This window comes from Ranitomeya imitator, chromosome 2, assembly GCF_032444005.1.
Source record: "Ranitomeya imitator isolate aRanImi1 chromosome 2, aRanImi1.pri, whole genome shotgun sequence".
Lineage (NCBI taxonomy): Eukaryota > Metazoa > Chordata > Amphibia > Anura > Dendrobatidae > Ranitomeya > Ranitomeya imitator.
This window is the reverse complement of record NC_091283.1, coordinates 417030555-417045153: the sequence shown is the minus strand read 5'-3', so window position 1 is coordinate 417045153 and position 14599 is coordinate 417030555. Positions and strand designations below refer to the sequence as shown.

The 14599-nt window shown below is 40.6% G+C and overlaps 1 protein-coding gene across 3 annotated transcripts in view; it reads left to right on the top strand.

Annotated features, from left to right (window-relative positions):
• The first annotated feature begins 943 nt into the window (after positions 1–943).
• The window catches only part of LOC138664249 (alpha-N-acetylgalactosaminide alpha-2,6-sialyltransferase 2-like), a 65865-nt gene continuing 52209 nt past the window's right edge, over positions 944–14599 (top strand). For 2 of the 3 annotated variants that reach the window (XM_069750775.1, XM_069750777.1), the window contains exon 1: positions 944–1378. In XM_069750775.1, coding sequence (XP_069606876.1) covers positions 1233–1378 — 146 coding nt within the window. In that variant the 5' untranslated portion in view covers positions 944–1232. Of the gene's footprint in view, positions 1379–11538; positions 11556–14599 lie in introns of those variants that run through there. The other variant, XM_069750776.1, reaches the window with a different exon arrangement.

The following is a 14599-nucleotide window of genomic DNA, read 5'->3' as shown; positions in this document are numbered from 1 at the left end:
TAGGGACCAGTAATAGGGCACCTGACAGGGTATGTTAGTTTGTATTCAGCTTTTTGAGCTGTATGTACATTTCTCTTAATACTGATGTTTCTTATATTGGAACAAACAGTTTTTAGCTTTAATTATTAAAAGTTATATTTTAGTGATCCTTGTGTTTGGTTTTTTGGTCGTTTCTAGGATCCTGAAATTATTCGTTTTGAGTGGTTCTTCTTTAGTCCCTCCCTACTCCCCTGCAGTCGGCGCCCGCTCCATACTCCCCGCAGTCACCGCTCACACAGGGATAATGCCAGCGGTAACGGACAGCGTTATGCCGCGGGTAACTCACTCCGTTACCGCCACTATTAACCCTGTGTGACCAAGTTTTTACTATTGATGCTGCCTATGCAGCGTCAATAGTAAAAATATCTAATGTTAAAAGTAATTAAAAAAATAACAAATCATTATATGCTCACCTTTCGCAACGCTCCGGTGACAATATACTACGTGGCTGGGCAATATACTATGTGGCTGGGAAATATACTACGTGGACATGCATATTCTAGAATACCCGATGCGTTAGAATCGGGCAACCATCTAGTATATTATAATATATTATGTAAATGCAGACACATTTCTTGCACAGGAGCCCGAATCTGTGTCCGCCCATGTTCAAAGGTGTTTGCCAGCATCGACAACACTTTCCTAACAAAAGCCACGAGTGTGCAATTATTAGCAAACGGCGCCGCTGTAACAACCCATAGAACAAATTTCATTTAAAAGTTAAAAAATTGCTGCAGGGTAATGAGCAATAATCTGATATTAGCCAATAGCTTACAGTCTATAAACGGCTTGTTCTCCTTAAGAGTGTCGAACTCTCGCAGTGGCAGCGACTAATGGGTTAATCATTGCATATTTCAAAAGATATATTAGCCTGCCCTAAAACACAGTGCTGTAGTGACCCGCCTTCAGCATAAGTGTCTGACACAGCTGCCTCTGTACTGTCCGGGAATACTCTGCAGAGACTCACATCGTCAGACTACACACATGCACACACTGTATGCACACGCATGTTAGGACCTGTCATACACCACTGAGTGCGGAGCTGAAGAAGGGCAACGCTACAGCACTACCAGTCCTGAGCTGACACCAGTGCCCTCACCCATGGACAAGGAATCCCACTGATAAGAAACTCGCATGCCAAAAACGGAATCAATATCGGTAAAAGCTGGAAGAATAAAAAATAAAATCTCAAGATGATCCCCTACGTGAACCTACGATTGAAGTGCTTAATGAAGATCCTCCTGGCACTATGTCTGGTCACTATGGTAGGACTACTTCTTTCCCGCAAGGAACAGATAGTTAATAATCTATCGCCACGGTGGACTTCCTATTATAAGAGGTAAGAATGATCGGTGGGTGGTGGTGACCCTACAGACTCTTTGAAGACTTTTTTTCCATTTTTGATGGATCGAACACTAGGGCAGTGTTTGTGATGCTGGATATCAGATGGGTACTGGGTAAACTTGAAACTTGTGCTTCTAAGGGCTCAGAGATTGTGACCTTTAGGAAATGAATGTGTAGAAACAGTAGCTGATGGGGCTTGTAGTTCCTCTCTGCTGTGTCAAAGTAAGCAGTCATCTATGCATCTTTGTGTTCATGTGATGGGTTATGTGATTTTTTCTTTATTTTTTGTGATTATCTGTATTTTTCTATGTGTTTGTGAATGTATGTGTATGTTTTTTGTATGTGTGTGTGCATTTGTTATCATTTATGTATGTGCATGTTGGTGATTTTTTTTTTAGTATGTGTACCTGTGTATTTTCTTGTATATGTCTTTATTATTTATGTAGATGTGTATACATTTGTGTATTTGTGTCTTTTTGTAACTGTGTTGAATTTATGTATGTGTGCATTAGTGTGTTTTACATACTTGTCTGTTTTTTTATGTTTTTGTGTGTGATACCATGCATATATGTGTGTATCTGTACTATTATCCACCTGTGTGCATATATAGTCATCTGTGTGCTATTTTTATGTATGTGTTAGTATTTACGGTTTGGAACTGTCTTTTTGATGTACTGTACCTTTTTGTATTTATGTACCTGTGTCTTTGTGTGTGAACTTATATGTTAATATTTATGTATGTATGTGAATATCTTTGCGTTTTGCTTTGAGTATTTGTCTGTGTTTTAGTACTTATGTGTGTATCTGTGTATCAGTCCTTTTTCTGCATCTGTGTGGTTTTTGTATGTTTTGTATTGTTTTATTTATTATACTTACTTATATAGCACCATCATATTCCACAATGCTTTTGCAGATATTGTCATCTCTAACCTCATTGGGGCTTAGAATCTAAATTCACTAGTAGTAAGTCTTTGCTTGTATGTGTTTATTTCAGAGTTACTGTTTACGTATATATGTATTATTATTATTATTATTTATTATTACAGCGCCATTTATTCCATGGCGCTTTATAAGTGAGGAGGGGTATACGTCAGGGCCGGACTGGCCATCGGGCACTTCTGCCAAATGACAGAAGGGCCGGTGCCAGTCGTGGGCCGCTCGATCCACCTCCCCCAGCTGCCGACGACTCACCCCCCTGCCGTGGCATTCAACTATACCGGCATCTATGACGCCAGTACAGTTGAATGCAATGATGGAGGAGAGAGCGTCTACAGACGCTCCCTCTCCCATCATTCCCCGCTCTGCCTCTGACACTGCGGGTTCGCGATGACGTCATATCATCGCGCACCTGCTGTGTCCCGGGCAGACTGCAGCCGCTGAGACAAGAGCAGGAAGCAACGGGGGAAACGAGGAAAGGTGAGGAGAGTGTTTTTTTTTTGTTTGTTTTTTTTTGCTGGACTGTGGGGACATTCTCGGGGGGAGGAGGAGAGATGTGGGCTGTGCTGGATATACCACTGTGCGGGCTGTGCTGGATATACCACTGTGCGGGCTGTGCTGGATATACCACTGTGCGGGCTGTGCTGGATATACCACTGTGCGGGCTGTGCTGGATATACCACTGTGCGGGCTGTGCTGGATATACCACTGTGCGGGCTGTGCTAGATATACCACTGTGCGGGCTGTGCTGGATATACCACTGTGCGGGCTGTGCTGGATATTCCACTGTGCGGGCTGTGCTGGATATATCACTGTGCGGGCTGTGCTTGATATGCCACTGTGTGGGCTGTGCTGGATATACCACTGTGTGGGCTGTGCTGGATATACCACTGTGCGGGCTGTGCTGGATATATCACTGTGCGGGCTGTGCTTGATATGCCACTGTGTGGGCTGTGCTGGATATACCACTGTGTGGGCTGTGCTGGATATATCACTGTGCGGGCTGTGCTTGATATGCCACTGTGTGGGCTGTGCTGGATATACCACTGTGTGGGCTGTGCTGGATATACCACTGTGCAGGCTGTGCTGTATATACTACTGTGTGGGCTGTGCTGTATATACTACTGTGTGGGCTGTGCTGTATATACTACTGTGTGGGCTGTGCTGTATATACTACTGTTTGGGCTGTGCTGTATATACTACTGTGTGGGCTGTGCTGTATACTGCTGTGTAGGCTGTGTTATCTACTATGCGGGCTGTGCTATATACTATGCGGGCTTTGCTATATACTATGGGGAGTATATTATCTTCTATGGGGAGGCCATGTTATGTACTATGTGGCTGTGGTATATACTATTGTGGGGGTATATTATATTCTATGGGGGAGGTTGGGTTATATACAATATGATGGGGAGGTGGGCCGTATTATATTCTATGGGGTTACATTATACTCTGTGGGGTGGCTGCATTATACTTTGTGGGGTGGCTGCATTATACTGTGGGGTTGCCGCATTATATTCTGTAGGGTGGTGGCTACATTATACTATATGTGGGCTGCATTATACTGTATCGAGGACTATGGGGAATACGTTATACTATATGAAGAACTATGGGGTGCATTATATTACGGGAAGTGAATTGTACTACATGGATGACTATGGCGGTGCATTATACTATATGGAGCACTATGAGGAGTGTATTATGCTATATGGAGGACTATGAGGAGTGTATTATACTATGTGGAGGACTGAGCAGTATATTTTAATATATGGAGGACTATAGGGAGTGTATTATACTATATGGAGGACTGTGGGGTGCATTTTACTAAACAAGTAAAATGCTGTATATTCAGATTGTTTTTGCTGGAACAAAAATCATTGTTCTCAGCAGCACATTGCCGCTGTAAACTGTAGATGTGCTGCTGATAACATGATACTGTACTGTATGGTGATCTGTTAGTGATCTATTAGTGATCGTTGTGTCCCATCATTCTTTCTCAGACGGTGGAAAGAGGGCGGGAAACAAGTGTTGAACAAACTCATTTAGCGGCCTGAACTCAGTGCTTGTAAATACGACCGAAATGCTTTTGTGTGATGTGCAATATGTTAGCATTTGGGGCCCCACTTTGCCTAAAACCGGCCCTGCCTAAAAGTGTACAAAGATATTATACAGTCACCATGTGACAAGTGGACCTGTGTAACTTCAAATGCCAGGGCTGAATTTTAGTCCCAGTCCGGCCCTGGTATACATAATAAAAATAAGTACAGTGATCTTCAACAATACAAGTCACAACTGGTACAGGAGGAGAGAGGACCCTGCCCGGGAGGGTTCACAATCTACAAGGGATGGGTGAGAATACAGTAGGTGAGGGTAGAACTGGTCGTGCAGTGGTTTGGTCGATCGGTGGTTACTGCAGGTTGTAGGCTTCCCTAGCAACCAGGCAACCCCCACATGTACTTATGCTGGCTAACAGATGTAAATCATTCTGCTGCGGCAATAAAAACTAAATCTCTGAGCACTAAAAAATACTCGGAGGACCCCCGAGCGTGCTCGAGAAATCTAGAGTAACGAGTATATTTGCTCATCACTATTTATAAACACTGACGACCAAAAGGGTAGCAATGTTTTGAACTTTTGACTTTCAGGCTCCATTTCTCACCATCTACTACTGCTTTGAACTTGAGACATCATTTTATAGACAATCATCTTGGCTATCTCATACATAAATTTGACTTGCAGCTATTTAGCATATGATTAGTTATGGAGATTCTTGTCATGTCACTGCATTGTTACTGTTTTGCAACTAAAAATCTAAATTTTATTTTTTATTATTTTGTAAATCCACCTTTGCCTTTTAACACTGCCTGAATCCTTCTGGGCATGCTCTAGATTAGATTCAAGCATGTCTTGACCAAAATCTGATTCAAGGTCTTTTCTACACATTCCCAAAGTTGGTGCATACTGGCCGATTCACTTGGGTAGGTATACAGTTTTTTCTTCATTTCTACACACAAGTCTATGATTGGGTTGAGGTCTGGGGACTGTGGGGGCCAATCCAGCACCTCTACTTCATTTACATTGAACCACTTCTTCTCCAAGTTTGACATATGCTTCACGTTGTTGTCCTGCTGGAACACTAGGTCGTCCTTTTCATACCCATAGTACTCGAGTGTACGAAGTAACTCATCTTGGAAGATATTCATATAGCGCAGCATTGATACCACCATCGATCCTGATCAACACCTTTTTCTGTGAGACAACCTCATATCAACAGGCTTCCTTCGCCAAACTTGACAGTTCCATCAATTTCTTGGTCCATTAGTCCCTTTTTTCCTTGTTTCTTCCAGATGCATTAGCACCCATCAGAGCTTAGCCAATTGACTTTTGTCTCATCACTACAAATCACCTGTTTCCAATATTCTACTGTCCATGATTTGTACCTTGTGCTGATGCTTCTTGTGTCCATATTAAAGCTGAGGCTCCATCACCATTTTTTAGGTCATCATTCCAGAATTGTGTAATGTGCGTTGCATCGTGCTTGAGCGGACATCTGTGATCTCACTATTATGAAGCATAAAAGCCACCTCCACTGCCGTGTTTGACGCACTAGAACTGATAGACCTTGGGATGAGCCGACAAGTTGAGTTTGATATTTTGTCTAGATGTCCACCTCTTGGCTTTTGAATGGATTCTTAATTTCGTATTCTTCCAACTGTCATGTTGCTCACATGATGCAGTTTGGAAATTTTCTTGGTCAAGAGATTGCTATCGATGAGCTGGATGATGCTGTTTCTCTTTTCTTGGGAAATCGTCATCATGGCTGCTCCTCGATTCAAATCAGTGACCTTTCACTTGGGAATCAACCTAATAATACACTGAGCTATTAGGGGATGTGAGAACAGGTTGTAATTTGTAGCATTCAGGAAGAATAAGATTTTTCCACCACAAGGAAAAAACAGTAACAATGCAGTGACATGACAAGAATCTCCATAATTAATCATATGCTAAATAGTTGAAAGTCAAATTTATGTATGAGATAGCCAAGATGATTGTCTGTAAATTGATGGTAGTCTCAGGATCAAAGCAGTAGTGGATGATGAGATATGGAACCTGAAAGTCAAAAGTTCAAAACATTGTTACCCTTTTGGTCGTCGTCAGAGTATGTTTGTATGGATGCATGTTGTTGTTTGTATGTGTGTTTGTATTTCTGTATGTTTGTACAGATGTATGTTTTTGGATGTATGTGTGTTAATATCTATGTTTATGTGCATCTGTGTTTTAAAGTGGCCAAACACATTCGTCTGATACAGGATCCTTATGCCAATCCAGCCATACGCCTTATAGTCCACAGTTACAGATATTAAACCTACCCATACCGTACATGTCATCCAATGACATAAGGCAAAAAATGAATAATTTTTCCTTGAATATTCTTTCCTGGAGCGTTCGTGACTGAAATCTATTTTGGTTGGTGAAAAATACAACACAGCATTCTTAATTTCAGACGACGACGGTCGGTGATTGTATGGCTAAATTTCACCCGATCAGCATTTCTTAAGGGCAAAATTGTCCATTTTCATCAACTTTGATCTAATGTGCGTGGGCTCTCTTAAAATAAATCGAATAACATTTGAGCTTGATGGACATACTGGGTATTGGGAGCTTACTATGATTGTATGTGTGTAAAGTGTAAGTGAATGTGTGTATCATGTGCGTATCTGTGTGTATGTCCATCTGTGTGCTTTTATGGAAGAATCTTCTTGTATTATATGTGTATACTACATGTAGATCTGTAAATAATGTGACTATGTATGACTTGTGAGTATTAAATGTTTGTGTTCCTGTGGGTGTATTGCTTTGGTATCTGTATTTTTATGTGCGTATTATATGTGTAATAAGTATACATTACTTATGTTTGTTTAATATGTGTACTATATATTTGATGTAGAAGATGAGCTGGAAAGCAGTAGGCAAAATGGATCAATGTAGTCAGTGACAGGCGCACAGATCTGATGAGACAAGGATTCTCCTGTTTTTAGTGTAGGTCTGCAAAATAAAGGTAAAGCCCAAGTCTTGTGTTAATTCACACCAATAGAACCAACTGGAGACCATCATCCTCAATAATGGAGTCTCTTTTGTGTCTTGAGGCAGTTTTCTTCCTCTAATCATTATGCACCCTATACACCCTCATAAGCCCAGTATTGAATCAGCCCAACACCTGGACTGACCAGGTAAATAGGGAATGATAGGACCCGCAGTGTGTCAGTCCCAAAAAAATCCAGGAACTACTTTTTGGGAATATTGAGCTTTTCTCCATTCCTTATAACTCACACAGCTTTTACTTGTCTGTTTTATGTTTCTATATATTATGTGCCAATATGAGCTCTTTAGAAGTGTGTGGTTTTATGTGTATTATATGTGACACATAAAGGTGTGTTATGTGTATATTTGTATGTTTATGTGTACTGTTCTGTGTATGTGTGTATATTATGTGTCTGCTCTTATCTGTGACCTTTACATGTGTGTATATTATGTGTATTCCTTTTACATAATTTGTGTATTATTTGTGTGTACGTGATGTGTGTTTTTATGTGCATCATTCTGTATGTGTATTATGCTTCTGCTTTTATCTGTATATAGCTATGACTTTATATGTTTCTATATTATGCACTTATTCTTTATTTTATATGTGTACTGTAAGCGTGTATATGTGTGTACACTACAACCCCTGGCAAAAATTATGGAGTCACCGGCCTTGGAGGATGTTCATTCAGTTGTTTAATTTTGTAGAAAGAAAGCAAATCACAGACATGGCACAAAACTAAAGTCATTTCAAATGGCAACTTTCTGGCTTTAAGATACACTAAAAGAAATCAAGAACAAAAAATGTGGTAGTTAGTAATGGTTACTTTTTTAACCAAGCATAGGGGAACAATTATGGAATCACTCAATTCTGAGGAAAAAATTATGGAATCATGAAACACAAACAAACAAAAAAAAACCACCAACACATCAATAGTATTTTGTTGCACCACCTCAGGCTTTTATAACAGCTTGCAGTCTCTGAGGCATGGGCTTAATGAGTGTCACACAGGACTCTTCATCAATCTGGCTCCAACTTTCTCTGATTGCTGTTGCCAGATCAGCTTTGCAGGTTGGAGCCTTGTCATGGACCATTTTTTTCAACTTCCACCAAAGATTTTCAATTGGATTGAGATCTGGATTATTTGCAGGCCATGACATTGACCTTATGTGTCTTTTTTCAAGGAATGTTTTCACAGTTTTTGCTTTATGGCAAGGATGCATTATCATCTTGAAAAATGATTTCATCATCCCCAAACATCCTTTCAATTGATGGGATAATAAAAGTGTCCAAAATATCAACATAAACTTGTGCATTTATTGAAGATGTAATGGCAGTGCCTTTACCTGACATGCAGCCCCATATCATCAATGACTGTGGAAATTTGCATGTTCTCTTCAGGCAGTCATCTTTATAAATCTCATTGGAACGGCACCAAACAAAAGTGCCAGCATCATCACCTTGCCCAATGCAGATTCGTGATTCATCACTGAATATGACTTTCATCCAGTCGTCCACGATTGCTTTTCCTTAGCTCATTGTAACCTTGTTTTTTTCTGCTTAGGTGTTAATGATGGCTTTCGTTTAGCTTTTCTGTATGTAAATCCCATTTCCTTTAGGCGGTTTCTTACAGTTCGGTCACAGACGTTGACTCCAGTTTCCACCCATTCGTTCCTCATTTGTTTTGTTGTGCATATCCTATTTGGAGACATATTGCTTTAAGTTTCCGGTCTTGATGCTTTTATGTCTTCCTTGGTCTACCAGTATGTTTGCCTTTAACAACCCTACCATGTTGTTTGTATTTGGTCCAGATTTTAGACACAGCTGACTGTGAACAACCAACATCTTTTGCAACATTGCGTGATGATTTACCCTCTTTTAAGAGTTTGACAATCCTCTCCTTTGTTTCATTTGACATCTCTCATGCGCAGGCGCGTTTCCAGTTCTCGGCCGTGTGGTGGTGATCACGTGGGGCCCCCGTGTTCACTTTCCCCTGACCTTAGCATTTTGGTGCGTGCGAGCGTCTCTGGTTGGCATGGCAGCGCTCCTCTACTTCCGGGGCATACATGCCAAGTGCTTCCGGGGTCACCCCTTCTTAAAACATGTGTCTGTATGTTCTCAATGCCCCCTGACAAAGGTTGTTTTCCGAAACGCGCGTTGGGGCGGAGGCATGTTCCAGGAGAGTCTGCCTACACTGCGGTGGGTAAATGCGGACAACTGCTTCATTGTTTTATTACTCTTGTTATGATTATCATTACTATTAAAACGGCTTTAATTAATGGTTAGTGGCCAATGTCTAATTATTAGGTATATATGATCTCATTGTTTCATTATCTTGGTCCCTTTAATCAGTGTAATAATATGTTCAACAATTATTGTTTTGCTTAGGATTATATATTTATATGTTGACCTCCTGTTATATGCCGCCTGCCATTGTTTCTACAGCACTGTTTTAGATATCGTTCTGTATATTATCTCTCTGCACCTGTTGTTATTTTTTAACAATAAAGTATTGATGTTTTATATTTAGACCTAATATCATCCTTTTCTTGGGTATATGTTTGATACATGATGATAGGTCATATTATAGTCCTATTTATGGGTACTAACTATTGATCAGTATATATGTACCATGCAGAAAAACGCTAAGTGGCTATTCAAAATTAAACAACTGAATGAACATCCACCAAGGCCAGTAATTCCATAATTTTTGCCAGGGGTTGAATATCTAGGTTTCAATCTGTGTGTCCTATTTTATTTATTGTAAGTGTGTTTATATAATTGTATTATGTATATATATGCATATTTATTATTGTATTTCAAATCTATGTACCATTTATATAAAACATGGTTATGTGTGTATGAAATATATTTATCTGTGTGTATTATATAGTTATTAAGGTTGAAGGAAGACTTTAAGTCCATCTAGTTCAACCCATAGCCTAACCTAACATGCCCTAACATGTTGATCCAGAGGAAGGCAAAAAAAACCCATGTGGCAAAGAGTAAGCTCCACACTGGGGAAAAAAATTCCTTCCCGACTCCACATACGGCAATCAGACTAGTTCCCTGGATCAACGCCCTATCAAGGAATCTAGTGTATATACCCTGTAACATTATACTTTTCCAGAAAGGTATCCAGTCCCCTCTTAAATTTAAGTAATGAATCACTCATTACAACATTATACGGCAGAGAGTTCCATAGTCTCACTGCTCTTACAGTAAAGAATCCGCGTCTGTTATTATGCTTAAACCTTTTTTCCTGTGTGTTTTATATGTGTATAGTCTATGTCTGTTAGTTTAGATTCATATTATAATAAATGTATACATGTGCACTTTGTATGTAGGTGCTTACATGTATGTGCTATTTTGTGAATTATAGTTGCTTATATATATATATATATATATTGTCTGTATATTGATGTTTATTTATTTGCGTGTTTTATATGTGTTTCACATGGTTTTGTGCGAATATATGTATGTATATGTAGTGTGTGTATGTAATATGTATATCCGTGTGTATTATAGTGGATGTGCATCTATTTAGTGTCTGCATGTGTATATCTATGTTATGTAGAATTGTTTGTTTTATATGTGTGTGAAATATGTGTATTTTAGATGCATGTCTGTGTTTATATGTGTATAGTATTTTTGTATTTTATATGTGTATGTGTGCACTTTATGTATATCTATGTTTTGTAGAATTGTTTGTTTTATGTGTATGGAAAGTGTGTATTTTAGATGTTTGTGTTTATATGTGTGTAGTATATGTGTATTTTATATGTGTATGTGTGCACTTTATGCATATATGTTTTTTGTAGAATTGTTTGTTTTGTTTGTGTTTATTTTAGATGCATATCTGTGTTTATATGTGTATAGTATATGTGTATGATACATGAGCATTACATGTGCATGTGTTTAGGTCGGTATGTTGTAACCCGTCCATGACCAGTGGAGCTTACAATCTAATTTCCCTCACACTCCCATCAAGGTTATTTAATGAAAGTCACATGCGATAAGTATATTTTTGGATTATACGAAGGATCCAGAGTATGTGGAATCTTTCCAAACACGGGGGAAATAGAGATGTCATAGATAAATAAAAATCATCAAGCTGCCTGCCAAGAGCTCAAAGTGAAAGATAACCCTTCAGGTAGGGAAGTGCTTCGATAGCAATTCCTTAAATATATTTGTTCCTGCAGCTGATGAGAACCATAAGAAAAATATTATTAGGGTTAGAATGTTTCTATTTAGGCAATTTTCCAATAGAGGGCTAAAAACAGCTGAAAAGCCAGTTCCACAACAGTGCAGAGTATTTCAGGAACCAAGTGTGCTGCTATAACCTGTTCACCCATGTAATTATGCTAGTGAGGACAGGACTATAATTATGTGAGGAGCGGAATAAAGTGATTGGTCACCTCCCCCCACCCCCATTCAGTTACGGATAAGCAGGCCCACAGCAGAACAGAGTATTTCAGGAAAGGAGTGTGCTGATCTTGTAGGGGGCAGTGTCCTGCTCACTCCTGTCATTTGAAGACATCAATGAAGTCAAATGTCAGGAATTGCTTACTAGGGATCAAGCCCACAGCAGAACAGAGTATTTCAGGAAACTAGTGTCCTCATATTTCTTCCTTTGCATTTGTGTGACTTGGTTCTGCAATGTCATAATATGAGGAGGTAATTAGAGACAAGTGGGAGCTCTCTTGTTGATGCCCATGGTGGAAGAAAAGGGTTCTATTGGCAGCACAGAGTATTTCAGGAGAAGAGTGTTCTGATTTCGCAGTGACTTGTTCATTATTCTGTTAGTAAGGAAAGGACTGTGATGAGGCGGTAGCATGGTCAGAAAAGCATAATGGAAAAAGTCACGTAGGCAAAGGAGCAGATATGTAAGTAATTTATGCAGAATTAGTGGTAATGATTACTGTAAAATCTATAACTACATGCGGTTGGGCCATTGTCTTTGAGGATAAGGATGAATATCAAAAATTCACATTAGAGAAAGCAAAGGTCTCAGCAGCACAGAGTATTTCAGGAAAGGAGAGTGCTAATTCTGTACGAAACAGTGACCTGTTGCAGCCTTCTACAGGACTGTATGTAGCAGTGCCATATGAAAACAGGAATGAAGGAATAGTGGGTCCCCCGCAGCACAGAGTGTTTTGAGGAGCCTAGATTGCTTTTCAACTATAAAATTCCATGAATGTGTAGTTGATAACCCACAGATGCCGGAACAGACTGATAATGACGTCAGTGCTCTTCATTACATATGAAGTCCATTGTTTGCTGTATCAATGGCTCTCTTGTGCCTCTATGTCGTGGGATCTCCTTCCCCACACTTATTATTGGTGTGTAGAGCGTCTTCTAGGGGCAGCACAGGCGACAATTGCCACAAATGATAAAAATAATTCAATTTCATGTCAAAGTAAAAGTAGAGTTGCATCCATTATATTTCCTTATAATTTCCATTTGCCCCTTTAATTAAAGGCCCAGTCCATAACATTTGTGAAAAAAATTACTAATTTGTGAGGTTGCACTGTCTGATTAGAATCTAAGCCAGTTTGACTTTTACTTAACGGGATTCTATACTTTTGACAGTTTTTTTTGTTTGATCATATGGTGACTTCTGGTGATCAGCTGTGATCGACAAGGGAACCTGGCAGCAAGTGTTCAATTCTCAAGCAGCGCCACCGCAGGTGGAATGAAGTATTGCACAGTGCCTATTTTTGGGTCCTCCAGAGCTGTTGTCAGGTTTTTCTACAGTTTACAGCTAATCGTCACATTAGCAGGTGATTGGAGACGCTTCTCATAACTGGAGGCCCTACTGGTTATCACCAAACTGAAATAACAAAGGAAACAATATTGAAAGGATCATTTTAATAGGAAACTATCAGTGTAGTCAAGCTATACTGCCTTGTTCATAATGTAATACTGATGGGCTCCCATAATACAACAAGCTATGTTTTACTCTGAAATACTGTGGCGCTTCAAAGAAAACTCATGAGCCGGGCACAGCATGTGTCTTCTCTCCACCCGACTCGGCTTGATTGACAGTATTTCATGTTGCCTGCAGTCAGAGCACCATGGGTCTACTGACAGGTTCCCTTTAAGGTCGTGGTCACGCTTTTAAGACAGATATTCACAAGAGCGGGTATCCTCAGGGAGGAATGATAGGTATGTGTGAGAGGGGTGATCTTCAGGATATTAGCTCACAATTATCTGCACCCAGTAGTGTAAAATCCAGGGCCGGACTGGCCATCGGGCAGTTCTGGCAAATGCCAGAAGGGCCGGTGCCAGTAGTGGGCTGCTGCGTGCCGACTCACCCTTCCCCCCAGCGCCGCAGCTGCCGCATTCAACTATACCGCTGAACCACTATTACAGTTGAATGCAATGAAGGAGGAGAGAGCGTCACCTCACGCTCCCTCTCCCATCATTCCCTGCTCTGCCTCTGACACTGCGCACGCACTCACTGTGTCCCAGGCAGTGCAGCGGCAGCCACCGAGACAGGAGCAGGGAGCATCGCAGGCACGAGGGGAGGTGAGGAGTGTTTTTTTTACTGGACTGTGGGGCCATTCTAGGAAGGGGGGGAGAGATATGGGCTCTGCTGTATACTACTATGTAAGCAGTGCTGTATACTACTGTGTGGGCAGTGCTGTATACTACTATGTCGGCAGTGCTGTATACTACTGTGTGGGCTGTGCTGTATACTGCTATGTGGGCTGTGCTATACACTACTATGTGGGCTCTGCTGTATACTACTATGTGGGCTGTGCTATATACTACTGTGTGGGCTCTGCTGTATACTACTATGTTGGCTGTGCTATACACTACTATGTGGGCTGTGCTGTGTACTACCATGTGGGCTGTGCTATATACTACTGTGTGGGCTGTGCTATATACTACTATGTGGGCTGTGCTACATATTACTATGTGGGCTGTGCTGTATACTACTATGAGGGCTGTGCTGTATACTACTATGTGGGCTGTGCTGTATACTACTATGTGGGCTTTGCTGTATAATACTGCGTGGGCTCTGCTGTATACGACTGTGTGGGCTGTACTGTATACTACTATGTGGGCTGTGCTATATACTACTGTGTGGGCTGTGCTATACACTACTATGTGTGCTCTGCTGTATACTACTATGTGGGCTGTGCTATACACTACTATGTGGGCTCTGCTGTATACTACTTTGTGGGCAGT